The sequence below is a fragment of the Lepus europaeus genome, chromosome 11 (genome assembly GCF_033115175.1).
Source record: "Lepus europaeus isolate LE1 chromosome 11, mLepTim1.pri, whole genome shotgun sequence".
Lineage (NCBI taxonomy): Eukaryota > Metazoa > Chordata > Mammalia > Lagomorpha > Leporidae > Lepus > Lepus europaeus.
In genome coordinates, this window is record NC_084837.1 from 24,040,245 (window position 1) to 24,066,660 (window position 26,416).

General features: G+C 50.9%; 1 protein-coding gene across 4 annotated transcripts in view; it reads right to left on the reverse strand.

Moving 5' to 3' along the window:
• Window positions 1–16,072: 16,072 nt before the first annotated feature.
• The window catches only part of GNG2 (G protein subunit gamma 2), a 136,780-nt gene continuing 126,436 nt past the window's right edge, over window positions 16,073–26,416 (reverse strand). For all 4 annotated transcript variants that reach the window (XM_062205135.1, XM_062205134.1, XM_062205136.1 and 1 more), the window contains exon 4: window positions 16,073–19,263. In XM_062205135.1, coding sequence (XP_062061119.1) covers window positions 19,135–19,263 — 129 coding nt within the window. In that variant the 3' untranslated portion in view covers window positions 16,073–19,134. The remainder of the gene's footprint in view (window positions 19,264–26,416) is intronic.

Sequence of the window (26,416 nt, forward strand, 5' to 3'; positions counted from 1 at the left end):
GGGGGCCCCTGGCCACTCATGTACCCTTGTGAGAAGTCGGCATGGAGTTCCTGGCTCTCGGCTTCAGCCTGGCCCAACCCTGGCTGGGGCAGCCCTTTTGGGGAGTGAACCAGCAAACAAAGATTTCTCCGTCTCATTGTCTTCCTGTCACTTTACCTTTCAAACAAGTAAATCTTACCAAAACAAATCCACGTGAAGAAACAGGCATTGCAGGAGACCTGCCTGGGGAGGCTGGAGTTGGAACCTGATGACTTCGTGGTGGTGGTCGCCCATCAGCACCCCCGGGAGGTCAGGATGAAGGTGAGTGGCCGAGACCAGAGGCGTCCCCTGAGGAGCCATCAGCATAAAAACGTGCGATTGAAATCTCGAGGATGAGCTCCCCAAGAAAACAGCGAAAGCAAACAGGGCTGAGGCTGTAGCCTAGGAAACGGCAGTGTCCACACAGGGTGCAGCAAGGGTACATGGGAGAGGAGGATAAAGAGAGCAGGGGCAGGCCAGGTTCCAAAGGGCAGAGAAGGGAGGCTGTGCAGAGGCCGTACAAGCAACGGCAACCTTTGGGTGATAGAACCCTGTGGAAATTTCCCCTAAAAAACGATAGGAAACCTACCTGGGAACGCTTGAGAACAGCTCACAGCAAGATGGCACACGTAACAGCGACCGGCATACCGTGAGACTCAGCCACCTGCTTCACCAGTCTCCCGTGCGCAGCCCTGTTCTCTCTGCTCGCTTTCTGTCTCCCCAGCTCTGAGATGCCCACAAAGGCTTAGCCGGGCCTTCCAAATTCCCGAGAACCAAGCCTTCTCCAGGATGCTCGGAGCCAGGCGGTGGCTGCTACCACGGGGATGCTCGCCACACTGGGAATTCTGGTTCCTCAAAGGCCCTGGGCCTGCTGTGTAAAAGGCCTCTTCCTGCCAGGTGGGCTCCCATGCAGGCTTCCCTGGGGGCCAGATGTCGTCTCCCCGTGCAACCGCAGTGCTGGGCTCCACCTGCAAGTCACAGAGAAGGCAGGTTCTGGCGACCCCCCTGGATTTGCCTCCATCCCCCCTGGCTCTCAGACCTGTGCACCAGGCTCCATGTTGATGGCGAACCCAAGCCATTCCGCCTTCTGTTTCCAGGTCTCCTGGAAATAGTCTGTGCTCACAATGTGCAAAACTCTGCGTGGCTCACAACAGGTCAGCAAAGGAAGCGGTCAGAGCTGGATGAACAGAGTGGGGAACAGCCGTCCTCTGTCATTTCAATGGGTATTTATTGACAAGGTGACTTTTAAGCTGAGCCACAAAATTTGAGCTGTTACTGGATTTCCAGAGGAGCAAAAGGGCAGGGAAAACGACCTCAGCTTTGTCGGGAAGGGTGCCATCCCGTGACCCTGCGGGCGGGTCAGGGTGGCAGCAGAGCTGTGAGCGAGGCAGGGGCAGGCGGGGTGGGGGCCAGGGAGTGTCAAGTGAGGAGGGAGAGATGGAGTGCAACGGCTGGCCAGCAGAGCTGGGTTCTAGGGCAAGAAGTGGGGGATTTTGTTCTATAGGGAATCGCAAGCCGTGACAAGTTTTAAATGGGGTTGGACAAACTGTGACTTGGCTGTAAGACTGTGTCAGGGGCTTGTTTGTCACCCTTATCTCTCTCTGCAGCCATTTTTGTGAGTCACCAAGAATCACCCATGGGAACCCCTCACCTTCAGACCTCCCAGTGACGACCCAGCTTTGCTGGAGGAGCTGCACAGCCACTGGGGTCCTTTTGCAATCATAGAAAATGAATTCTAAGGTTTAGAGTACCTTGGACAGCAAAGGAGAAACAGCCCCTATTAGTCAACACACATACGATAAGACGACTAAAAGTGTGTGGAAAATGGACTTAAAAGTTAAGTTTATGTGGCGTAGCAGGTAAAGCCACCACCTGCAGTGCCGGCATCCCATATGGGCACCAGTTCCAGTCCTGGCTGCTCCACTTCCGATCCAGCTCTCTGCTATAGCCTGGGAAAGCAGTGGAAGATGGCCCAAGTTCTTGGGCCCTGGAACCCACGTAGGAGACCTGGAGGAGGCTCCTGGCTCCTGATTGGTGCAGCTCTGGCCACTGTGGCCACCTGGGGAGTGAACCAGCAGATGGAAGACCTCTCTCTCTCTCTCTCTCTCTCTCTCTCTCTCTCTCTCCGCCTCTGTCTCTCTGTGGCTCTGCCTTTCAGATAAACAAATACATCTTTTTTTTTTTTTTAAAAGAAGATGCTTATTTTGGAGCAAACATGTTGAAACCCATGCATAGTTTTTTTAGTGTGCGCATTTTCCACAAACTTTTTGAAGAACCTTTGTAGGCATGGATTCAACATTTTTCACACCAAAATAAACTTAATTTCAAACTTACTGAAGGGCTCACCTATAGTCCCAGCTCTGTCATTGTGATTTTTATTTCTTCTAAAATTTTTATTTAGAAAGGAGGAGAGAGACAGACTTCCCATCTTGTGGCTCACTGCCCCAAATGCCTGCCACGCCTGGGCTGGGGCTGGGCCAGGGCCAAAGCTGGGATCCAGAAACACAGTCCAGGACTCCCTTGTTAAGTGGCGAGCGCCCTCTCAACGTGAGCCATCACCACTGCCTCCCAGGCTCTGCAGCTGGAGTCAGAGGAAGGATTCAACCCCAGCACTCCGAACTTCTGGGCTCAAGCAAGCATCTTCACCCTTAGGCCAGATGCTTGCTACATGGTGACTCCCGAGTCCAGCATGTTGCTGTTTTCCAATGAGATGCTGGCCCCAATTCTTCCTGCAGGCTCAGAAGAAGCCTGATGGTTTCCCTACCCATCCTTTCTCTTAAAACACTCGCCGGAAAATACTGTAAATGCCCTACTCCATTGGGGTTCCATAGCAAAGAGGGAACATTGTGCTGTTGGTGGCCCTGGTTCCCGCCTGAACACTTTGTCTGCCGGCGGGTCACTCCTCCCGCAGCCTTGACAAGCGCGGGCAGTGCCCTCTTGGAAAACAGGTGCTCAGGCACAGGCGTCATTAGCCAGTGCGGAGGAGACACGGCTGCCATCACACAGCTTCCCAGAGGGCACTGGTGGAACCTGAGCCCTGACCTCACTGGTCCCGCTAATGACGCTGGAGGGATAAATAATTCAGACTGTTAACGAGGGTTTGGTTATTTCCCCCAGTGAGCCTGCCTTGCTGGCACAGTACGCTTCAGCGCTCAGTGGAGTGTGTGTTTCTAACGTGGTTGCCGTCTTCACACGCTTTCCTCACCGCCCAGGAATACCTGGTTTGGTTTTCCCGGTGGCACAGGTCTTCTCAGCGCCCTGGGAGATACCGTAGATCCCAGCCTGTTTGGTGCAGGCAGTGCTGGACAAAGTGATGCAAAGTAGTCCCCGGCCGGCACCGTGGCTCAACAGGCTAATCCTCCGCATTGCGGCGCTGGCACACCGGGTTCTAGTCCCGGTCGGGGCTCCGGATTCTGTCCTGGTTGCCCCTCTTCCAGGCCAGCTCTCTGCTGTGGCCAGGGAGTGCAGAGGAGGATGGCCCAAGTCCTTGGGCCCTGCACCCCATGGGAGACCAGGAGAAGCACCTGGCTCCTGCCATCGGATCAGCGTGGTGCGCTGGCCACAGCGCGCCGGCCACGGCGGCCATTGGAGGGTGAACCAACGGCAGAGGAAGACCTTTCTCTCTCTCTCTCTCACTGTCCACTCTGCCTGTCTAAAAAAAAAAAAAAAAAAGTAGTCCCCACATGTGAGCCTGATTCCTGCCTTGAACCTGTTTTCCACACACGGCGCAAGGTCAGTTCCTGTCCACTCCTCCTCCAGGGGTTGCATGTGGCTTTGGGGGGACTTCTGAAATGCCAAGGGTGGGTGGCAGGGGGTGTCCAGTGTCCTCACTGGCTCTCCCGAGCACCCCCTGAAAGTTCTCATTTCTTCCCAGTCCTGAGTTCTTGGTGCACCTGTCATGGCCATGCGTGGACAGTCTACTGCTCACTTCTGCACACCATGTGAGTGACAGCCACTCCCATTTCTCTGGCTCCTGTGGCCCAGGGGACATTGACACCCTGTGAAACTGAGCAGCTCTGCCCTATTGTCTACTTCAGACTGCAAATGGATGCTCTGTGTGCAGCCCTCAGATGCGTTCTGTTTGATCTGTACTATATAGTAAAATAAATCTTGGGACCAGCATTGTGGCACACTGGGTTAAGCCCTTGCTTGCAATGCTGACATCCCATGCCGGACTGCCCGTTCTAGTCCTGGCTGCTCTGCTTCTAATTCAGCTCCTTCCTAGTGTGCCTGGGAAGGCCATGGAAGATGGCTCAAGTGCTTGGGTTCCTTCTACCCATGTTGGAGATCTGGATGGAGCCCCTGGGTCCTGGCTTTGCCCTGGCCCAGACCTGGCTGTTGTGGCCATTTGGGGAGTGAACTACCAGATGGAAGATGTCTCTCTCTCTCTCTCTTGCTCTGGTTTTCAAATAAATCACATATATATATATGTGTGTGTGTGTGTGTGTGTATAAATTTGATACCACACTTACAAATCAAAAGAATTCAAGTATTCTAGGTTCCTGTCATCTTTTCCTGTTTTATCGACTTCTCTGAACCCACCAATAGAATTATAGCACTTAAAAAAAAAACCATCCCCACCGTCTGTCTTAAATGACCCTTTCAAACTCCTTTTTCCCTGTTCTGCTTCATATTCTGCCCTGCATGGAGCAAGAGGCGCCACACCACCCAGCCCTTCTCAAATTGTGAATGAGGAGCCAGCTGTGCGTTTCCCAGCCCAGCGGAGCTTCATCTGGGGGGCTGTGTTCCAAGATCCCCAGCAGATTCCCGAAGCCTCCACTGAAATGGACCCTGCACATACCATGTTTTTCCTATCGCCCTGAGATGTCACCAGGTAGTGCCCGAGTTAACCCACCCCTCCACGCTCACGTCCTATACCCTCATTCGTGGTCCCTGGGAACCGGTATGGACTGGTTCTTCTCCAGCCCCAGCCCCACCCCCTGATCTGTGCCTCCCTAAACCCTTCAGGTAATGGGACGTGCTTGGGATTGATGACAGCCATCACAGGGCAGGCACCACGTGGGTTTCTGAACATGACCTCTTCCATGCCCGAGAGCCTACCTCGGGCCCGCTCCCGGGCCTTCGCTCCCCGGCCACCCCGCCTCCCTTCAGGGTCATTCATCTGTTCTCACTCCACCCCCAAGACCTGAGCAGCAGCTCGGACCACACCTGCTCTGCCTGCAGCCCACATGGCTGGGTCTCCAGAGAGGCAGCCTGCATTCGGAGCAACCTCCTCCCCACTTCTTCTGGTTTCCCAACCTTTCAGGCATTGAGTTGATTAAATTCAGAGCGAGAAATAGGCCAGATCCTCTGTTCCGCAAACACTAATTACCTTCTCTGTCCTGCTCACTTCCACCCTGGGAGGTGGAGGACTTCTTCTTTCCCCGAGGATGGTCCTCTCCGTGGTCCCCGGCCCTCGCCACTGGGCAGGTGGCATCAGGCCAGCTGGTGTTGGCACAGGTGTATGTCCTAAGACCTTTCCTGGCTCCTCGGACAAGCACCGGTGTCCCTGCGGGGAGGACATGTGGACGTCTGAGCTGGTACTGCAGCCTGAGGGTCACAGCGTCGTGACCTTCAAGTAACACTCCCAGCCCTGGTCATGGCCGCTGCGGCACGGCCCCCACTTCCCACCTGCTGGGGAGGCCTCAACCTGCTTGCTCAATCCCCACTTCGCACGGAAGCCCCGAATTTCGCTTTTCCTGGGATGGTTCCATCCTTGACAGCTCCAAGCCAACTTGTGATAAATGAACGTAACCCTTCCCAGGATAAACACACTTGTTCTCTTGCATGCCTTATCTCAACCGACTGAACCAAAGTCCAGTGTACCACCAAGCTACAGATCCCTCTCTCCCTACTCCTTCCTCTACCTCTTCACCATGAATCTCTTTGCTTCTATCTTCAAAGTCAGCTTTCTTAAAGATGGTCCTCAAATCCCTACAGGGTCCCAGCAGCTGGTCCTTTGGGTGCCCCCCACCCCGCGGCTGCAGTGGAATTCCAAATAACCAATCAAATCCTGGCACTTGGCTGTTAAAGCTCTTCCAGGGGCCCTGTGCCAGCTCTGGGATGAAGGTCAACGCATTCTCAAACCAGGTGCTTGAGAATTTGGCCTTGAACTTCCTTTCCCACCCTTGGTCCCAAAGCACACTCGACTGCAGACACAAGGAACAATGTGCCCTTCCCAGAAGGCACTGGCAGCTTTCCCACAGCCGTGGCTTCCCCGGGCCCAGGAGGCCTCTTTCCCTTCCTCCTTTCCCAGCCTGGTAAGTTCCCATCAGCCATGCATCCCAGCTCTGATGTCAGCCACGCACAGATGTCCCCGTGTCAGCAGGCCTGGCCAGTGTCCCCACGGTCTGCAGCTCTGTAATGAGGGCCTCCGCCAAGCTCCTGCCCGGGACAGGTGGGATCCACAGTACTGCCTCCCATGCACCTCGGGAAGCTGCAGGCTACTGCAGGTGCATCCAGCAAACCAGCATGGTAGCAGCCCCCAAAGATCAACCCTGAGTCTCCACACCCCAAGACACCCTAAGAGGCATCACCACAGTTCCACTCACCCCTAACAAAGCTGGAAGCTCACAGCAGGCCCAGCCTCTTGTCCCAAGTCAGCAGGGCCCAGGCTATGCCTAGACCCCATGCACCCTGGGCCTCCTAAATGATGCTCAGCATTGTAGGAGGCACAGAACCCAAACCAACTATGAGTCCATCACCTGTACTAGCATCAGAGCAAAGCTGCAATGACTTATGTTTCACTGTGGAAAGTTCTGGAAAGTCACATCAGGTTATCAGGAGTTTACACTTCTAGACTCATATTGCTTTGCTGCGTCTGGCAATCTTAAACTATTACAACACAATCCTTACCCTCGTGGACGTGACAAGTTCTGCCTTAGAAGACAGCATCTGACCTGATGGTTGGGATGCTGTTTGGGCCTGGGTTTGAGTCCTAGCTCCACTCTTTCACATTTTCTTTATTTATTTGACAGGCAGAGTTATACACAGAGAGACAGAGAGAAAGGTCTTCCTTCCGTTGGTTCACTCCCCAAATGGCTGCTACGGCCGGCGCTGCGCTGATCCGAAGCCAGGAGCCAGATGCTTCCTCCTGGTCTCCCATGCTGGTGCAGGGGCCCAAGCACTTGGGCCATCCTCCACTGCCCTCCCGGGCCACAGCAGAGAGCTGGCCTGGGAGAAGAGCAGCTGGGACTAGAACCTGGCACCCACATGGGATGCCGGCGCTGCAGGCAGAGGATTAACCAAGTGAGCCACGGCGCCAGCCCACGGCTCCACTCTTGATTTTCCTGTTAATGCACAACCTGTGAGTCAGCAAAGTGACGGCTCAAGTAGGTTGGTGCCTGTCATCCCTACAGGACTGAGTTCCCATGTGGACTGAGGGCCCAGCCACTGGCTTCAGCCTGGCCCAGGCCTGGCCATCGTGGGCATTTGGGGAATGAGCCAGCAGATGGAGCTCTGTCTCACTCTGTGTGCCCCGCCCCATCAAAACAATTAATTAACTTTTAAAAGGACATCTGCATCCCTTATCGGGGTGCCTGGGTTTGGCTTCCAGTTCCCGAGTGCAGCGTGCTGCTAACGTATACCCTGCAAGGCAGCAGTGATGGTTCAAGTAACTAAGAACCTGCCACCCACAGAGGGCACCTGAATTGTATTTCCAGCCGGGGTCTGGCCTAGTCTGGCCATTTGGGGGTGTGAACCGCTGGCTAGGAGCTCTGTCTGTTTCTTCCTCTCTCCCTCCACTCCAACCCTCTCCCCTACCTAAGGAGACCTCGGAGTCCGGTGTCCTGCTGGGATACCAGCCGACTTCCCCAAGGCAGGAGGCAGTAAGCCCGCTTTGCCTTGCCAGCGGCTGCTTTGTGGAGCCAGCAATGAACCTGTTTTGGGCTCAATCCGGCTTCTCCTCGCCCAGGGGATTGTTAGTTTGTGGCCAATGGGGATTTTGTTTTCTCACCAAGTTCTACCGCGAAGAAGCTCTCCATCCTCAGACGGCAATGCCTAGCTACTGGGAATAACTCCACCAGGCCCGGAGACGACGCCCACGCGTGCTTTTTTTCCGTCTCTTCCCAAAACCCGGCGGCCGAGGGACTTTCGACCATGCGGCGCCGTCCGAGGCTGACCAGCAGAGGGCGCTCCCGAGAGAGCGCGGCTGAGTCCAGCCTCCTTGCCAGGGAACTGGAAAATTCCCACACAGGAGGCACCACTTAATTTCAATTATTGTAATTAATGGTAAATTCAAGCAGGCTTTTACAGGACGGACACCAGCACAGCCACGCAGGGATGGAAGCGCCAGCTGTGGGAAAGCCGGAAGAGCGCCTTCCCGCACGGGGAGGGGCCTCTCGCCCAGCGCCTTCGCTGTTGGCCAGGGTGGGGGGGCCTTTCGTCCAGGGGAGTGGGGTCTCCTCACCGAGATTCCCAGAAGAGCAGAACTGCCTGCAGCTGGTTCTGCAGCCTGTGGCAGGCAGCACACGCGTGGCGAAGCTCTTTAGAACCAGGCACGCGGAGGTGCCGGAGATGGTATTCTCAAACACGGAGTTACCCTAGGCCTGGAGTTGGCAAACGTCTCCCACAGAAAGCCAGAAAAGAGATATTCTCACTTTGGCCATACAGCTCCCGTCTGCCTAGTCGCCTGAAGGCAGGACAGAAACTAGCAAACCGACCGATGGCAGGGGCCTAATGACAGTATCCCATACAATTTTCTTTTTTAAACACGTAAAGTGCTTCCCACCCCCTTCCTTTCCCCCCTTTCTCTCTCTCTCTCTCTCTCTTTTTTTTTTAAAGATTTATTTATTCATTTGAAAGGTGGAGTCACAGAGAGGGAGAGGCAGAGTGAGAGAAAGAGACGTTTCCATCTGCTGGTTTACTCCCCAAGTGGCCACAATGGCCACTGCTGGGCCACACCAGAGCCAGGAGCCCCATCCCGGTCTCCCACGTGGGCACAGCGGTCCAGGTACCTGGACCACCCTCCGCTGCTTTCCCAGGCACACCAGCAGGGAGCTGGAGTGGAAGTGGAGCAGCTGGGACTTGAACTGGAACCCATAAGGAATGCCCGTACTGTAGATGGTGGCCGAATCCCTTGTACCAAAGCGTTGGACCCTCCATACAATTTTCAAGTGTCAAAATATAGCATTCTTATTTTGATTTTTTTCATCATTAAAAAAAGGTAAAAACCATTGTTAATGCATAAGCCATATGAAAACCAGCTGGATTTGGCCTAGGGTCTGTAGTTTGGGAATTCCTATCTTAAGCCAGTCCTCAGCCCACCCTCTATACTCTATGTTTCAGAGAATATATGTAAATCCTTAGCCCCGGGGTCTAGAAGTAGTCATTCCCCCCCCCCCCCCCAAAAAAAAAAGGAACCAAACTGAGGTCCTACTATGTCTATTATTGAGCTGATAAAAATTTGAGAGTGAATTCAAGGATTAGCAAAAGCAACTGATTCTCAAGAATCAACACAATGGATTTCTCTTTCTGGTGTGAATTTTGACTGCAAAGAAATCTGTTCTCTTTCCATTACAAATTTTTAGAAAATGCATTTCTTGCCAAGGTCGCCATCTGCTGGACTGGCACCAAATTGCAGGAGAGAGTAGGGTGCCTTGTGACTTAAGTGCTGCAGCTTCTGCTTCCTTAGCTGACCGGATGTCAGCGAGGGTGCCGAGAGCCTGGCTTCTGGAAGGCACTGATGGATGGTAGCTTTACCAGGCTCCCTCCAAGACCGGGGAGGGGCCCTAAGCAACGCCTTGTCTCTCAGTGTGAACCAATGGTAGTGGCTCACGCAATAGGCCTGGATGGCAAGATCCTGCAGAGCCGGGTGCACACCACGTTCTTGTCTACTCGGCTCCGGTCAGTGCCCAGCACCTAAAGAGTTCTCAGTTGTAAGGAAATGCTTGGGCCTCACTGGACAGCTGTGCGCTGTCCACAGCATCATTTTCCAAGTTGCCTACTTCCGGCTTTCTGGGGACTCTGGACTTCTTTGCCCCTGGCTATTCTGTACCATTGACACTGGAGCTAAGTGACAGCAGTGCAGCGTACCTCTTGCTTTAGAAATGCAACTAGGCTCAACTGATTCTCTCTTCCTTTGTGAGAGGGGCTCGTTTTGCACCCACTTGCGTCCATTTGACTATTCCCGACCTCTAATGTGTCGGCTTTTTGACTTCAGCTTTGAACCAGGGGTAACATGTGCCTGGTTTCCTTATTAATGAGTTAAATAAAATCTTTCACCTGTGTTCACTTAATATCCGTATGAGCATTTTTCATTGTTTTGGAAAATTACCTTTTAACACCCTGCTTAATTCTGAAATTGAATTTCTAGACAAAAATGTGAAGGACATCCTAGGGGACAACCTGCAACACGTCCATCTTGCCGTTTGGAATCACCTCTTTCCACTTCTGCACAACTCATGACTCTGCCACTGAACAGCTACCCAATGCTGAATGACACATTTTCCCATCTTTAACACGGGGAGTTGGCCCACATTCTTTTTTTTTTTTTTTTTTGACAGGCAGAGTGGATAGTGAGAGAGAGAGACAGAGAGAAAGGTCTTCCTTTTTGCCGTTGGTTCACCCTCCAATGGCCGCTGCGGCCGGCGCATCGCGCTGATCCGAAGCCAGGAGCCAGGTGCTTCTCCTGGTCTCTCATGGGGTGCAGGACCCAAGCACTTGGGCCACCCTCCACTGCACTCCCGGGCCATAGCAGAGAGCTGGCCTGGAAGAGGGGCAACCGGGATAGAATCCGGCGCCCCAACCGGTGACTAGTACCTGGGGTGCCGGCGCCACAAGGCGGAGGATTAGCCTGTTAAGCCACGGCGCCGGCCGGCCCACATTCTATAAAGCAGAAATTCTCTAACTTTAAGGTCTAAGGACCTCTTTCCCCTTCCTTTTACTGCTTTTAAAAATTCTTGAGGACCTCGTTAAATTATGAGGGCTTTGGTTCATGTGGCCTCTGCCTGTGGTTATTTGTTATATCAGAAATGAAAACTGAGAAATTTTAACAAATAAATTAACTCATTGAACAAAAGAAGGAACCCATTACATGCCATCAAAAATAACATTTTTGTGAAAATATACTTTCCAAAACACCCCCCCCACACACACACACACACGAGAAGAGTGACACTGTCTTACAGTTTTGCAATGTTCCGCATGTCTGGCTGATGAGAACACAGCTGGACTCTTCCATGTGTGCTTGTCTTCTCCCTGCTGGGATGTTAGAATCTCCAGGGTGCACTCAGGAGCGAATGGAAGAGAAAAGGCAAATAACAGCGGAGACCCCTGCCAGGGTCTCAGGGACCCCCCTCCCCCCCGCCCTGACCTGCTGTTACCGAGAAAAGCAAGGTGAGCTCCAGGCAGGAGTGGTGCTTTGTGGACGCCGGGCTGCGCCAGCACACCACGCCGATCCCCTTGGCGGAGGGCCAGCATGCTCGCCCATGCCTTCTGGAGCTGTCCTCCTTGCGTTGAGAGTGCAGCGTGGCACCTGCTGACCTGTGCTGGGATCTGAGCAGGAGCCGGGAAATGGGGTGGGGTTGGCGAGAGAGAGGAGCACCAGTCTTACCTCTCCCCGAAGCAGCTCTGGGTGACCCCGGGATCTGGCTGCACCTGCCAGCACCTCTGGTTTACTCTTCTTCCTTGACCGCTTTCTCAAGCCATGGTTTGGAGGCTCAAGTCCTGGAGCCTCCACTGCCACCCCGCCTCGGACTCTTGGAGCGCCCCTGGCCTCTGAGTTGGCAGTTGTTGTTAGAGGAGTCATTGAAAAAGGAAGAGGTTTTTTTTTTCCTTCCTGAAAATCCTGAGAAAAATCAGCACCCTGACCCCTCCTTGAGATAACCAGCCTCTTGGCGGTTCCTGTTGAGGCTCTGTGACACCAGGACATCGTTTCTGTGCGCCGCAAAGCTGAAAGTGACAGCCCAAGCTTTCTAGAACCCAGGGACCACACCGAGGAGCAGGCAAAGCTTGACTGGAAAGATCTCACTAATTTCCTCCTTCCAGAAAAGTAATGGAGAGCCTTAAAGCTTAGAGCCTGCCTATTCTATGCATAAAAACAGATCCAGTGCTTTCCTTGTAACCTCTCACTTAGGAATTCACATCCCAGCTCCCATTCCGAGATCACAGTCAAATCCTTGGAACCACGACAACCCTAGATTTGTGTCCCTGATCTGCCCCCTCCTACCCATGGGCCATGGGGGAAATGTCGACCCTGTCGATCTCCAACTCCTTGTCTATAAAACAGGGGCGAGTGAGTTTGAGTTCCCGCCGAAGCAAAGCCCGCGTCCAGGTCTTGGCTTCGTGCAGGTGATCCATCAGCCGTGCTGGTGCGGGAGAGCCTATGAAGCAGGAATGCGGGAACAGCATCCATGATGCAGGTTGAAGGGGGCGGATCCAATGTGGTGTCATTGGGCCGGTTGTTGTCGGGAATGGTTGGGGCTCAATCCTCTTAGGCACCCTCAGAGAAACCCTGGAAAATGTACCCAGAATCATCCTTGGGGGTGTGGCAGCCGAGCTGTTTCCCTAGGCTCTCATTCCTCCGTGGTTGATGACTGAGGGACATCCTTTTGGGACAAAGGAGCTTGCAGCTGTGGCTCAAATCCCAAGTGGGTCCTGGGTGTGTCAGGAGGCCCGAAAGGTATCTGCCTCGGGACATCCACAGTATCCGCGTGCAGAGTTATTGTGAGAATTGAGAGAAACACCGTCTACGCCGTCTGTAGCATCATGCCTGGCATCCAGTTAAGCCCTTAATCAGTGTTTACTTGCCTTGCACCTGCTCTTGTCATCCTTACCAGAATCATTACCTTTTTTGTGAATGAGAGAGACAAGGGTAAATGGATGGCTTCCAGGACTCTGCAAATGATAGGTAACCCACAGCCTGTTTTTGTTTCATTTTGAATTCACTTATTTATTGGAAAGAGAGAAAAAGAGGGACCCCCTCAGCTACTGGTTCACTCCCCAAGTGTCTGCTACAGTTGGGGCTGGGCCAGGCTGAAGCCAGGAAGTCAGGAACTCAATCTGGGTCCCCTGGGCGGTGGCAGGGACCCTGATCACTGATCCATCACCTGCGCATCAGCAGGAAGCCGGAACAGGATGCAAAGCCAGCACTCAAACCCAGCACTCTGATGGGGGATGCTGACGTCCCATTGGCATCTTAGCCTCTGTGCCAATGGCAGCCCCTCCCAGCCCATCTCTTCCACGCCACATCCTGCATGATTAACCGTGAGGATGGCCAACTGTTGTGTTGATTGCCATACTTCAACTTCCTACTCCTCCCTCCCTTTTTTGGTGTCAACACTTAGGCACAAGGAGGCAGATCTTGTCAATCATCTGGGGGTGGGAAAAGGGTTGTGAACCTCCGTCCCATCGACTTTGCACAGTGATGGAACTGTCCTAGATCTGGGTTTTCAGATACATGCAGGTGGATCTGCCCATTGGGCACTTGCAAGACGGCCAGTGCAGCTGAACTGAACTGTTTCTACACGACTCATCTGGAAGTGTGAGTCCTCGTAGCTGTGCACAGACCCGGGGGAGGGCAATTACAGATGTGTGCCCCGTGGAGAGCGGAAGGGACCTCCCCCTACCACCACCCTGGGGCTACAGCACAGCCAGCAGTGGGTTTCCAATGGACCCTGGGCCCACGGAGGCCAACAAGGTGCCACTTCTAGACTGAAGAATGACGGCATCTCTGAGGCCAAGGGACTACTGGTTCATGAGAGTGTACCCTTGGTGGGGACGTGGAGTCAGCACAGGACGGGAGAGTCAAGGCCATGGCCCATTGTTCTGTGCGCAGAGCAACAGCTGGCCATTGTGTAGGGAAAGAGCCTCAGCTTTAGCTGCTTAAGAGCACAGAAAGATGAGAGGGAAGTCTCCCCCACTGGTGCTCTCTGCAGCTGACCCGGGAGAGAAGCTACTCACAGAATGAGCCACTGACTCCAACGTCACCTCCTCTGGCTGGTGACCCACCTGTGCCCTCCTCTCAGCTCCCTGGGTCCTAGGAGCCACCCCTCTGGTCACCATTTGTCTACTTCTGCTTGCCACCCTAAGCTCTGGGGAGGCAGGCGCCCTCGTCTAGCCTAGCGCCACGCCTCCAACACAGTGAAGTACTAAGCTGGGTGGAGGTGATGGGCAGAGCAGCAGGAGTTGAGCGAGGACAGAGGCATCTATGGACAAATGGCTTTCCAACGGGACCTTGAGAGAGGAGCCACGTTTGGTGGCCATGGGATTGTGTGATGACATTCCAGCGCGGGATCATCACAGGCAGTGGAGTAGAGGTAGGCTGCTCCTCCCAGGGCAGGCAACGAGACGGACACATCAGAAGACAGGGTTTGGGAAGCCAGACCGGATTAGCAGTGGGGCCAGACTCCAGGGCCTGGACAGGCAGGCCGTGGAGTGCGGACCTGGTGCGGTGGCCAAGAGCACTGGAACTTGAGCACCTTGGGCTTGTGAGCGTGGAGAAACCTGGGCTAACATCACCAGGTCCACAAGGTGTGGTTGGCCCCAGTTGTTTCTGCCTTTTACCTTCAATCTCTTTGCCTCTAGGAAAACGACTTCCACCACAGTTCTACCCAGGCGGCCACAGGGACCCTGTCTCTACCCGCAGATGCAGGGTGGGTGAGCATGTGAACCACACCCAGTCAGCGTCAGCGTCTTAGGCAGTGTTCCAGGGAGAGATACAGGCTACGGTCCCCGGAGACTCAGTTGGCTTTGTCTTCCAGTACCTTCTGTGACTGCTGAATGATGAGAGGCAAGCCCAGGAGTACTGATGCTCGCCTGGTGCTGCTGGGGCTAGGATCTGAGAATCAACCCAGCACAGAGGCCCGCAAAGCCAAGGAATGAGAGGGACAGCCAATGACATCATCGGAGCACCTGGATCCACCTGGGCTTGAAGCTGGCTCTAGTTCCGGGCTGTTGGATTATTGGTCCCTGCCACTTGCAACCCGTTTTACTGCATGGAGAGGTTAAAGACATGCCCAAGGTCATGGGGTCCTAGCTCTGGCTCCTGCTGGCGGGACCGGGCGAGCCGGGGTCAGAGCCGGGGTCAGCGGGCTCCACCTTCTCGTCACCCACACGGAGGAGAAACAGTAGGAGTTCTCCCTGAGGGCGGCCTGGGAGCCACGGGCCTCTTCCGTAACGCCAGCCCTGCGTGAGTCTCCTAAATAGAAGAGAACACAGATGTGGGGCAGCACCGAAGGGAGAGGGATTTCCCTTGGCAAATTCTTTGCAATTTGCGGACTGCAGGTGACCCAGCTCCACTTCCCTGTCACTGTGTGCGCTGTCTGAAACGCGAGCGGCTGATTAAAGAGCGAGGTCCTCCCACAGGGGCTGCGGGAAGACGAGCTGGGCGGACGCCCACCAGCCTCCCCCGCACAGCAGCGCGGGATCGCCGGCTCGCTGCAGCTCTGGGAGCCGGCGCCAGCGCGGGTAGGCTCTGTCGTGCCTTCCCCCGGGCACTTTGCAGTTGTCATGAGGACTTAAATTAGTGCTGCTCAGCCTACAGCAAGCGAAAGATGGCACGTTCTGGGGAGTCACTGCGGGAGATTCTGAGTGGGTGCAGGGTGCAGGGTGCAGGGCCCAGCGTCTGCCCGCTGCGGGTGCCAGCAGCGCCCGGATTCCGAAGCCGGCGGGCGGCCGTGAAGCCGGTGCAGCGCCACCCAGTGGCTCCTTCGGCTGCGGGGCGACGGCGGCAAGATGGTGACTGGTGGGGCCCTTTCCTTCCTCCCTCGCAGGGTTTGCTCCTCCCTGGCACCATCTGGGCGCTCAAAGGGCTCCCTTGACGGACGCCATCCCTGAGGAGCTGCTGAATCCAGAGCGCCGGGGTTTCCCTTCTCTTGCACTTCTTTGCAGTCATGGGGAATGACCCTCAGTCCATTTCTTTTTCAAGAAGAAAGAACCAAAAGTCCCCCTGGGGCGCACCTGCAGCAAGTGTACCTGCGAACTGAGCTGTGTCCCTGGTCCCTCGTGCCAGGAACCCTCCTGCCCTTCTCCGTCCCCAGCGGATGCACCCGAGAGGTTGACCACGGGTCGGGGGGCCAGGTGGGCCGCCGGCTGGGGCAATGAAGTGGACTCGGGATGAAAGGAATCGGAAAATTCCATTTATTAAAACAAATACATTGTCCATATGGGATGAAAATGTGCACATCACATTCAGGTTTTCCTGCTTGAACATTTCTGTATTTCTCTCTTGGAAAGACACACTCCATAGGTTTTATAGAGGAAAAAGGTGAACAGTTGTTGGGTTAGGAAACAGTAATGCGAATATAACAATTCATCATTGCCAGGAGCAGCTAGAAGCAAATATTAAGAAAGAAAGTATAAAAAAACCCCTTAAGACGGCATGCTTGGTTTTCTCAAAATTCCTTATATAGGTATGAGTGTATGGAGAAATGGTTTTGACTGTTTAGTTTTTCTTTGGTAGACATTCTCTTTCAAATAGTATTAGTAAGAATCAGATTGAGAGGCTTATTTGCATCCTCTGATTTAAGTGAACAAGTAGTTGGTTTCACATTTTTAAAAAAGACGAGCAAATTTTTATTATCGAGAAAGAGCAAATTTCAATATTGAGGATGATGCAACTTTTTTCTTTATAGTGTTTGCTTCTAAATATGAAGCTCATTGTTATTATTAATTAACTAATTTCATGGCAAATTTTCACTATTATCCAATATATAAATAGAAATGAGAGCCTTACATATTTGAGCTGAAGTTTTCTATTAGTCACCCCTTAAGATACACTTATGCTGGTGAAAGGACGGTTGAGTTTCTAAGGGAATTAAGTTTTTTAGAGGCACCGGTAATCAAGACTTTTTTTCCCCTTAATAAATACAAATACTATTAAGCCAAAACTCATATAAAGATTCTGTGGTTATATTCCTATACTGTAAGACATGAAATTATGAAAAAGGCAAAAATCTCTTCCTTAAACTGAATCTCAGATGGGCTGAGTGTTTTCTGTCTTCTCTCTCCTTTTCTACACACACACAGTACGAAATTGCTCAGCATTTAGTCACCAGGCCCCTAGTCTGATTCTTCCTAAACGTTTGAACTCCATTTTAATTGCTCCAAAGACCTAAATTTACATGGAAAGATAAATAGTCCTTGTGGAAAAAAAGAGGTGGGTCGTGAAACTCTGCTGGTCCTTAATCACTTTCCAAAGTGCTTTATTCATAGCTGTTTTTGTGGGACCCTGTATTCATTTATGTTTTAATTCATTTAAAAAATTTTGTAACACAGCTTGTGCTGCTTCCACAACAAGACTATGCTCGCTGTACAACACTGTGGTTTCATAAATACGGCACCAGCATCCCTCTGACCGCAGCAGAGCCCCAGGACTGGATCAGGAGAACATTTGGTGACAGAAGTGCATCTGTATGTCCCACAGATGTTTCCATGTCCTCCCCTCCCGCAGCCCGGCCATGAGCGTGGCCTGGGTGCATTCCTTCACCAGCAGAGGAGCCACGGGAGGGAAATACTGACCACGTCCCCCTTGGCATAGTAAGCTGTTCCCTCGTCCTCCGTCTTCGTAAGAATAATGAAAAAACAACACAATAGGAGGAAGAGAATGGCAAAGGAAGAGGATAAAGCAAACTGGGAGCTCACAACAGGCAACAGAGGCCAAAAAGATGGGATAAAGGTTCTTCCTGATGGAGGTTACGGCTTAGTGAAAAGTCCCAAGCCCGGGTTTTGGGACGACAGCTCTAGCTACAGGGGAGCTGTAAAAGAAAGACTGAGAGATTCTAACAAACAAGGCCGACGCCAAAAAACAAAAACAAAGAAGAGATTCTTCAGAAAAATTAGGTAGGAATGAGAAATGAAAATCACCTCCATGGAAAAAGAGAGGCGGAACCCATTCTGGTGTAGCTGGCGGCAAGGGCTGCACCTGCCACCCGGGGGTGGGCCATCTGGGATCCTTCTCGCTGGTGTGCGAACAGCTGGGTTCTGAGCACGGGACGCCTGCTCTGGAGCTGAGGGTTACTTTGCTCTGCTGCTTGCACAAAGGTGGGCCACGGGTTTTTGCGACCAAGCACACAGAAGACATTCTTTCCATCTAGAATGCCCATGATTCAGTGCGAGAGGCTGCTTCTACTCCATGGCAGAAGCACTTCCCAGCCCACAGCGAACCCTTGACTCTCCTGCTCGGGGGTGGGGGTGGGGTACCTGTGCTGCCCTGGGATCTCGGATAAGCCAACATGCTTTGGATCGTGGAAAACAGACTCAAGAGGTGGCCACCCTGGTGTTAACATGGAGGTATTTGATGCTTGCCTGAGGCTCCGAAGTCATCTCCGTTTTCCAAAGAGTGAGGTTGGTTTCCTCCCCAGTGTCTTTTTCTCTCTTATGTCTTTTCCCAGCTTTACAGCAAAACAACAAACTTCTGAATGGATGTAACATAGGGAACATTTTCATGCAGTATTTACTCAAAAAATTGTCACAAATATATGAAAGCACCAGTCACAACACATGAGTTACTTTTACTTGCAGAATCAAAGATATCATGGACAAATCGTAGGGATAGTGAATAGGAGAACACAGACAGCCGGCATTTGTTGTTGTGTGGCTCCCACGGCCACGAGGAACACCACGGGGGAACTTCCTCAACATCCTGGGCACTCACCCTGGGAGTTCGGTCTTCCGAACAAGTCCAGCCTTCGCCACACTACTCTAACAGGGAGGGGAGTGGGAGGTCAGGGAGGAGGGAAGAAGGCAAAGAAAGGCACAAAGACGTGCCACCAACCCGTCTGCAGCTACTCCACTGGCAGAGCGGCTTCTAGAGACGAAACTCACTCCGAGACGCTCAGCACAGCTGTCTGTTTCAGGTTTTTATTTTCATTTTTAAATATGAAGCAGAAACAAAAGGTTTGGGGAGGGGAGAGCAGAAAAGAAGTGACACCAAGTGTGTTTTTCTACGTTCCCCTCCGCCAGGCAGAGCTGCGGAATCGGGTCTCTTAACTCAGGGTGTGGGTTGGCGTTCATTCTCCTACAGGGGACCGGTTCTTTACACATGCACAGCCTGGACTCGCCAGGAAGCTTCTCCCTCTCCGTCAAATGCCGTGGACGGGAAAGGCGCCCACTTTGCGCTACAAATTCTAATATCAGTGTCCCAGGAGCCCCGAGGCTCTTCCGCCTCCTCGGGAAGAGTTAAAGGATGGCACAGAAAAACTTCTTCTCCCGAAACGGGTTTTCTGATGCCGGCACGGGGGTCAGCAGGGGGTCTTCCTTGGCATGGGCTTCGCAGTAGGCCATCAAGTCTGCTGCCGCCTTGGAGACCTGGCAAGGAAGACACAGAGAGTTGGGCTGTGGATGCGGTGTTGCCTCAGCGACAGTCTGCTCCTGGCACTCCAGGCCCGTGCTTTGGGGTCCAAGGGCCTGCGGTCAGGTGCTTACTGCACCACTGGCCTGACCACGAAGCAGGAGGCTCGACCCCCACAAGCCTCTGCTTCCTCAGCGCCCAAGAAGGGAGGCTGCTGACAACCTCCAGGGCTGGTTACCAGCCAGTCTGGGACCAGGGCAAGGCAAGGGAGGCTTGTAGGGCACCAGCTGAGGGACGGACTCATGGAAGGGTCACCCGGGTGGCAGCCCTGCGCTGGACAGTCCCAGCCGTGGGTGCCCCAGATGCCTGAAGCCAGGCGGCTTTCCCTCCTGCATCACGTCAGCAGGTGTAGGTGTGTGTGGGCACTGAAAACAAAAAAAAGATGGCACGAAGATAGAATCAAAGGAGTTTATTTTGGTGCAACAAAGTCTCAAAACACGTGCATGGTTTCTTTTTCATTATATGCATTTTTTCATGAACTCTTGGAAATCCCTCATGGACGTGGATTTCAAATTTATTTTTGCACAGAAATGAATTTCTCTTAATTCAACTTTCCATAAACTCTGGACATACTTTCTTAGGTGTGTGTATATAAATCTATATCACTTTTTGTTTGACATACTTTTATGTACATTACATATTACAGTATTACCTATCAGACTTCGGTCAAGCACCGTACACCCTCCAGGGCTGTTTCAGGGGGAGGCAGTTGCTGCTTTTGGTGGTGCTGTCACTGCTCCCAGCACTTCTAAAACGCCTTGCTAAGGGTTGCAAACAGCCTGCCTTGACCAAGTTTAATAGTGGCAAAGGATGACTTGGGGGAGGGGCATGGAGTTAATTTTGGGAAATAAACAGCAGGTCATTTACAAACACATCTGGGAACTAGAATAAGGATCAAGGCCACTTGGAGGAAAGAACCACTCAGGCAACAGCTGATTTCTTACGTGACATAAGACTCGCTCTGAAGATCATACCATGAGATTCCCCCCTCTCCGCCCTGTCCCCCCCACCCTGGGAAAGCAAATCCCCACACCGTGAAAGGCGCTCAAAGCCACTACTCAAAGGCTATACTTTCCTGAGAGCGGGGTGGCGGGGTGGACATTACTACTGCTAATAGAATTCCCTGCCCCTCCCTCCAGCTGGGGACATACCCACACAATGACGTCAGACTTGGTGGCAGGACATGTGACTCGCGCTGGCCAATGAGATGGGAGCAGGATTCATACAAATTGCTTGGTGGGGGGTAAGCTTCGAAAGCCAATGCCGTGAGTCCACCACGCCCTTTTCCTCTGCCACTGTCAACTGAAATAAGCGAGGGGGAGTCCCTGGACCGAGCCAGAGGTGGCACACTGGCCACAGGCTTGATTCGTTCCTTGCCTCAGGGCTGAGGCCATCAGCCCTTGGCTTTAAGACTTGGTTTTAAGGTTGGCCATGAGATTCAGTGAGTGTGTGTGTGTGTGTGTGTACTGTGAGTCTCTCAGAGTAGGGGAGGGGCCCTTGTGTTCCTCTCCCACAGGGAATCTCTCCTGATCTGGGCAAGGATGGGTGGGTATTGGGAGAGCCCACTCTGGTTGATACGAAGAGGGACGCGTCTTGGGATGCCTGTGTTTCCTCTGGCTGCCTTAAATCCCAGAGAGTTTTAACAACAGAAATGTCTTCTGAGAGCCTGGACAATTTGAAAACCAGGCGTCCTCTCTCCTGCAGGCTCAGAGGGAGAATCCGTCCACGCTTCTCTCCCAGAGCATGATGGTTGCTAGTAATTCTTGCTGTTTTTTGAGTAGATTTTTAAAAATATGTATTTGAAAGGCAGAATGATGGAAAGAGAGGGAGCCACACAAACACACAGACAGAGGTCTTCCATCCACTGGGTCTCTCCTTCAGTGGCCACAACAGCTAGGTCTGGGTCAAGGCCAAAGCCACAAGCCAGGAACTCTAGCCGAGTCTCCTACATAGACAACAGAGGCCTCTGAACTTGGATCATCCTCAGCCACTTTCCCAGGCACACTGGCCAAAAGCAAGCTGGACGAGGAGCCGAGCAGCCAGGACTCCATCGGGCACGCTGGTCCAGGATGCCAGCCTAACCCCCTGTGCCACAGGCATGCCTCTGCTGGCGATTCTTGGTGTGCCCTGGCTTCTAGGTGACATCACTGGGCTCGCTCCCTTCAGCTTCACACAGCTGCCCCTCCCGTGGGTCCCTGTCTTTCCGTGGCTTTTCCCAGTCTGTCCAAATTCCCCATCTCACCAGTCACTGGATGAGGTCCTGTGCACACCTGGTGGCACTACATTCTCTGACTCTGGGTAGGCATGGATTTTAGGTGCCACTGTTCAATCCAGTCTATTACATCTGTGTGAAAATCAATCTCACTCTTTCATACACATGACAGTGCTTATGAAAATACTTCTATTGGCTCCCTTTTTATTCTAGGCACCAAGGCAAATTTTTTCTTTTGATCTTCACAATAGTTGTGAGGTAGGAATCATGATCTGCCTCTTATGGATGAATACTTGAAGCTCAGCAAATTACTTGAATTGTTCATATGCCCTACAGCCAAGTGTATGGCAGAAAAAGACCTTGAACCCTGATGTTTGGCCATGAAGCCACAGACATCTATGGATGAACTATTCAAATCAGGAGCTAGTTCCAAAAAAGAAATAGAAAATTCTTTATGTTTTTTTTTTTTTTGACAGGCAGAGTGGACAGTGAGAGAGTGAGAGAGAGAGACAGAGAGAAAGGTCTTCCTTTTTGCCGTTGGTTCACCCTCCAATGGCCACCACGGCCAGCGCGCTGTGGCCGGCGCATCGCACAGATCCGAAGCCAGGAGCCAGGTGCTTCTCCTGGTCTCCCATGGGGTGCAGGGCCCAAGCACTTGGGCCATCCTCCACTGCACTCCCTGGCCACAGCAGAGAGCTGGCCTGGAAGAGGGGCAACCGGGACAGAACCGGCGCCCCCACCGGGACTAGAACCCAGTGTGCCGGCGCCGCAAGGCGGAGGATTAGCCTATTGGGCTGCAGCGCCAGCCTTCTATGGATCTTTATAAAGGCTACCAATGATAAGATAAAACAGCCTGTTCTTGTCTCAGCTCCCCTAAAGGAAAGCAAAGGACAGACTTTCAACCTGTATTGTGCCCACTTTTTGTGTGTGTGTGCCTTTCACTCATCTGAGCCACAGTCATCATTATAGCTCACAGGAGCTTAGCTTTTAAGTGGCAGAGACTGTAAAATAAGCATAACTGAAAAGCGCTTGTTAAGAAAAACTCACCCCCATCCATTCCTGCTCATTCGAAATGCTCACACACACATAGACGGCATGGATTTGCAAAACGCCTTCTACGACACAGAAAGTACGATTTTGGAAGACACTGTGAGTTGCTCATTTCTTACACGTGATTTCCGTCTCCGAATACATTATGTGCGTTATCTCCTTTCCTTAGCCAGATCACAGTCTCCTGGGCAACGGTCCACAAAGATGTCAGCATCCGAGCGGTAACTACAAATCATTGCTAATATTGGTCAGCTCCTGCTGGCAGAACTGTGCTAACCCCTTCACGTACAGTATTGTGTTTAATCTAGATGACGTTGGGGTTACAAGATTTTATCATCCTCATTCTAAACAGGTGCAGTTGAAGCTTCAGCAGGTGAGTGAGTGTTGGCTCCAGGCCTCACAGTTTACAAAGCAGTGGAGTTGTGAGTGCGGTTCCTGCTGACTATTCCTGCTTTGGGACCCGTGGCTGTCACCCTTGTCCCTTACCTGACCATCAGTCACAGCAAGAGGCTGCCTCACAGACTTTCTCTGCTGCCTCCTCCAGTTAACATTCTGCACACAGTTCTTCTTCATCCCTTGGCCTGGTTCTTCCAGGAAGATTTCTCTAATAACTCTAGAAAATCTCTGCCTTTTCTATCTCCCTGCAAAAATGCCTCAAATTCAGCCCCCTGACCACTATCTCTATTGTAGCTACCCTGTTTAACCTCCACCTTCTCACTCTATGCTAAATAATGTGTGATTGATGGGGTCCCCCAGGCATCTCATGGACTGAGTTTAGGGGCTGTCTGCAAATTTCAGAGACAAAAAACATTACTGTTTTTACTGTCATCTGCATTTTCACTAACCTCAAATGGAAATTTATCATTCCCTTTCATTAAATACAGAAAACATCCTACAGAAACTTTGGCAGTGCATGTAATATAATTACCAACAGGTATTCTCACTCACATCACTGTCACTGCAGACATGCCAACACTGCATTTATGTTCACCCACTTTCTGATTGCAGACATGCTGTGGATCTCATACAATCAGCTAACACAGGGGAACATATGGATTTATATATTTTATAAATATACTGATATTTAAAAATATAATATTTTATGAAAATATTATAGTGAAGTATATTTCAATATGGTCATTTCTTCTGCAATTAAAAATTTATTATTTGAAAAGCACGGTGACACAGAGAAGAAGAGATAGAGACACACACACAGAGAGAGAGATATTCCATCCACTGGTTTACTTCCCCAAATGCCTGGAAAGCCAGGGTTGAGCCAGGTCAAAAAGAGGAGCCAGGAACTCCCTCTGGGTCTTCCACATGGGTGAGAGGGGTTCAAGTACTTAGGATATCATCTGCTGCCTATCCAAGTACATTAGCAGGGAGTTCAATGGGAAATGGAGCAGCTAGGACTCGAACCAGCACTCTGATAGGGGACTTGGGCGAGGCAAGCAGCAGACCTCCCACTCCTCTGCAATTTAAATATATTCTGAGAAGGACATCGTATGGTTCACCCCACAGCCAGGTGGGCCAATGGCATAAAAAAGCTGAAGGCTAGTAGTTCTACTAAATGACTTCTTGCTGGCATGACTGTGCCACGAGTAGTATCTTCCAAGTTATTGCTAGAAAAATATTTTTAAAGCATAAAGTATTCTTCCAATGCTAAACAATAAAAATAAAGCTGGAGGCATAATACCAGATTTCAAGGCTTATTACAGAACAGTTATGAGCAAAACAGCCTGGTATTGGCGCAAGAATAGAATTGTGGACCAATGGAACATATTAGAGACTCTAGAAATTAATCCAAGCATCTACAACCAAAATTTTTAACAAACTAGCTAAAATCACTCCCTGGAAAAAAAGACAGCATCTTCAATAAATGGTGTTGGGAAAACTGGATCTTTTAATGCAGAAGTAAGAAATAAGACTCTTACCTTACACACTATACAAAAATCAACTCACAATGGATCAAGGATCTAAAACTAAGACTTGAAACTGGGGCCAGCACTGTGGCACAGCAGGTTAATGCTCTGGCCTGAAGCACCGGCATCCCATATGGGCACTGGTTCGAGACCTGGCTGCTTCACTTCCGATCTAGCTCTCTGCTATGGCCTGGGAAACCAATAGAAGATGGCCCAAGTCTTGGGCCCCTGCACCCGCGTAGGAGACCTAGAAGAAACTCCTGGCTCCTGGCTTTGGATCGGTGCAGCTCCAGCTGTTGCAGCAATTGGAGAGTGAACCATCAGATGGAAGACCTCTCTCTCTGCCTCTCCTCTCTCTATGTAACTTTGACTTTCAAATAAATAAATCAATCTTAAAAAAAGATGGGATGCTGGAAGCTTAATCCACCCTGCCACAACCCAGCCCCTTATTTAAAAAAAAAAGACTTGAAACAATCAAATTACTAAAGGAAAATGGGATAAACACTGACATAGGCAAAGACTTCTTGGATGAGACCTCAGAAGCACAGGCAATGAAGGCAAAAATAGGCAAATGGGATTATATCAAGCCAAAAAGCTTCTGCACAGCGAAGGAAACACTCAACAAAGTAAAGAGACAACTGACAGAATGGAAGAATATATTTGCAAACTTTACATCTGATAAAGGATTAATATCCAGGGTATGTAATAAATTCAACAACCAAATAAACAATCCAGTTTAAGAAACAGGCTAGGGATATGAACATGCAGCTTTCAAAAGATGAAATCCAAATGGCCAACAGACATGTGAAAAGATGCTCAGGACCAGTAGCCATCAGGGAAACGCAAATAAAAACCATGATGTGGTTTTACCTCACCCCAGTTAGAATGGCCATCATTCAAAAATCAAAAAATAAAAAATTCTGACAAAGATATGTGGGTAAAAAGTACCCTAATACAGTGTTGGTAGAAATGCAAACTAGTACAACCATTATGGGAGATAGTATGGAGGTTCTTCAAAAATCTGAAACTAGATCCACCATATGACCCGGACATTCCACTCCTGGGAATTTACCCAAAGAAAATGAAATCAACATTTGAAAGAGTTATTTGTACCCCCATATTTATAGCAGCTACACTCACAATAGCTAAGATATGGAATCAACCCATGTGTCCACCAACTGATGACTAGATAAAGAAATTATGGTATAAATACATGATGGAATACTACACAGCTGTAAAAAAGAATGAAATACTGTCTTTCACAACAAAAGGGAAGTAACTGGAGACCATCATGCTTAGTGAAATAAGCCAGTCCCTAAAGAGAAATATCATACATTTTCCTTGATTTGTGGTAACAAATACAGAGTATAAAAAAATGTAACATGTATGAGTGACTTGACAGTTTAAGATTTGATTATTGTTCACAGCCCTTGCCCATTCTTTTCAGGAACAGTGGTTTTTCTATTTACTGCATGTTGAATCCTTTGTTTAGTGGAGGGTTAAACTTGTGATTATCAAGTAAACTGCAAGTAGATCATTGTCTTAAGGGGAAAGTCTTCAGTCTTTTCATGCTACGTATTTTATTAGCTTTCGGTTTTCTGTAGAGGACCACTGTCAAGTTAAGAAGGTGACCTTCTTGAGTTACAGTGCTGGGAGTTTTTGTCATGAATTGATGTTCACTTCTGTTAAATGCTTCTTCTGATTCTATTGATTTTTCTCCTTTATTTTGTTAATAAAGAGAGTAATATGAATGGCTCTTCAGATGTTAAACCAGCTTTGCATTTCTAAAATAAAGTCTGCATGTCAAGATGAAAAAAAATGTATGTCATTGCAAAAACTAAAAGAAAAATAAGAAAGGAAGTAGGAGGGAGGGTGGGAGGGAGGGAGGGAGGCTAGGGTGGGAAGTATCATTATGCTCTTAAAACT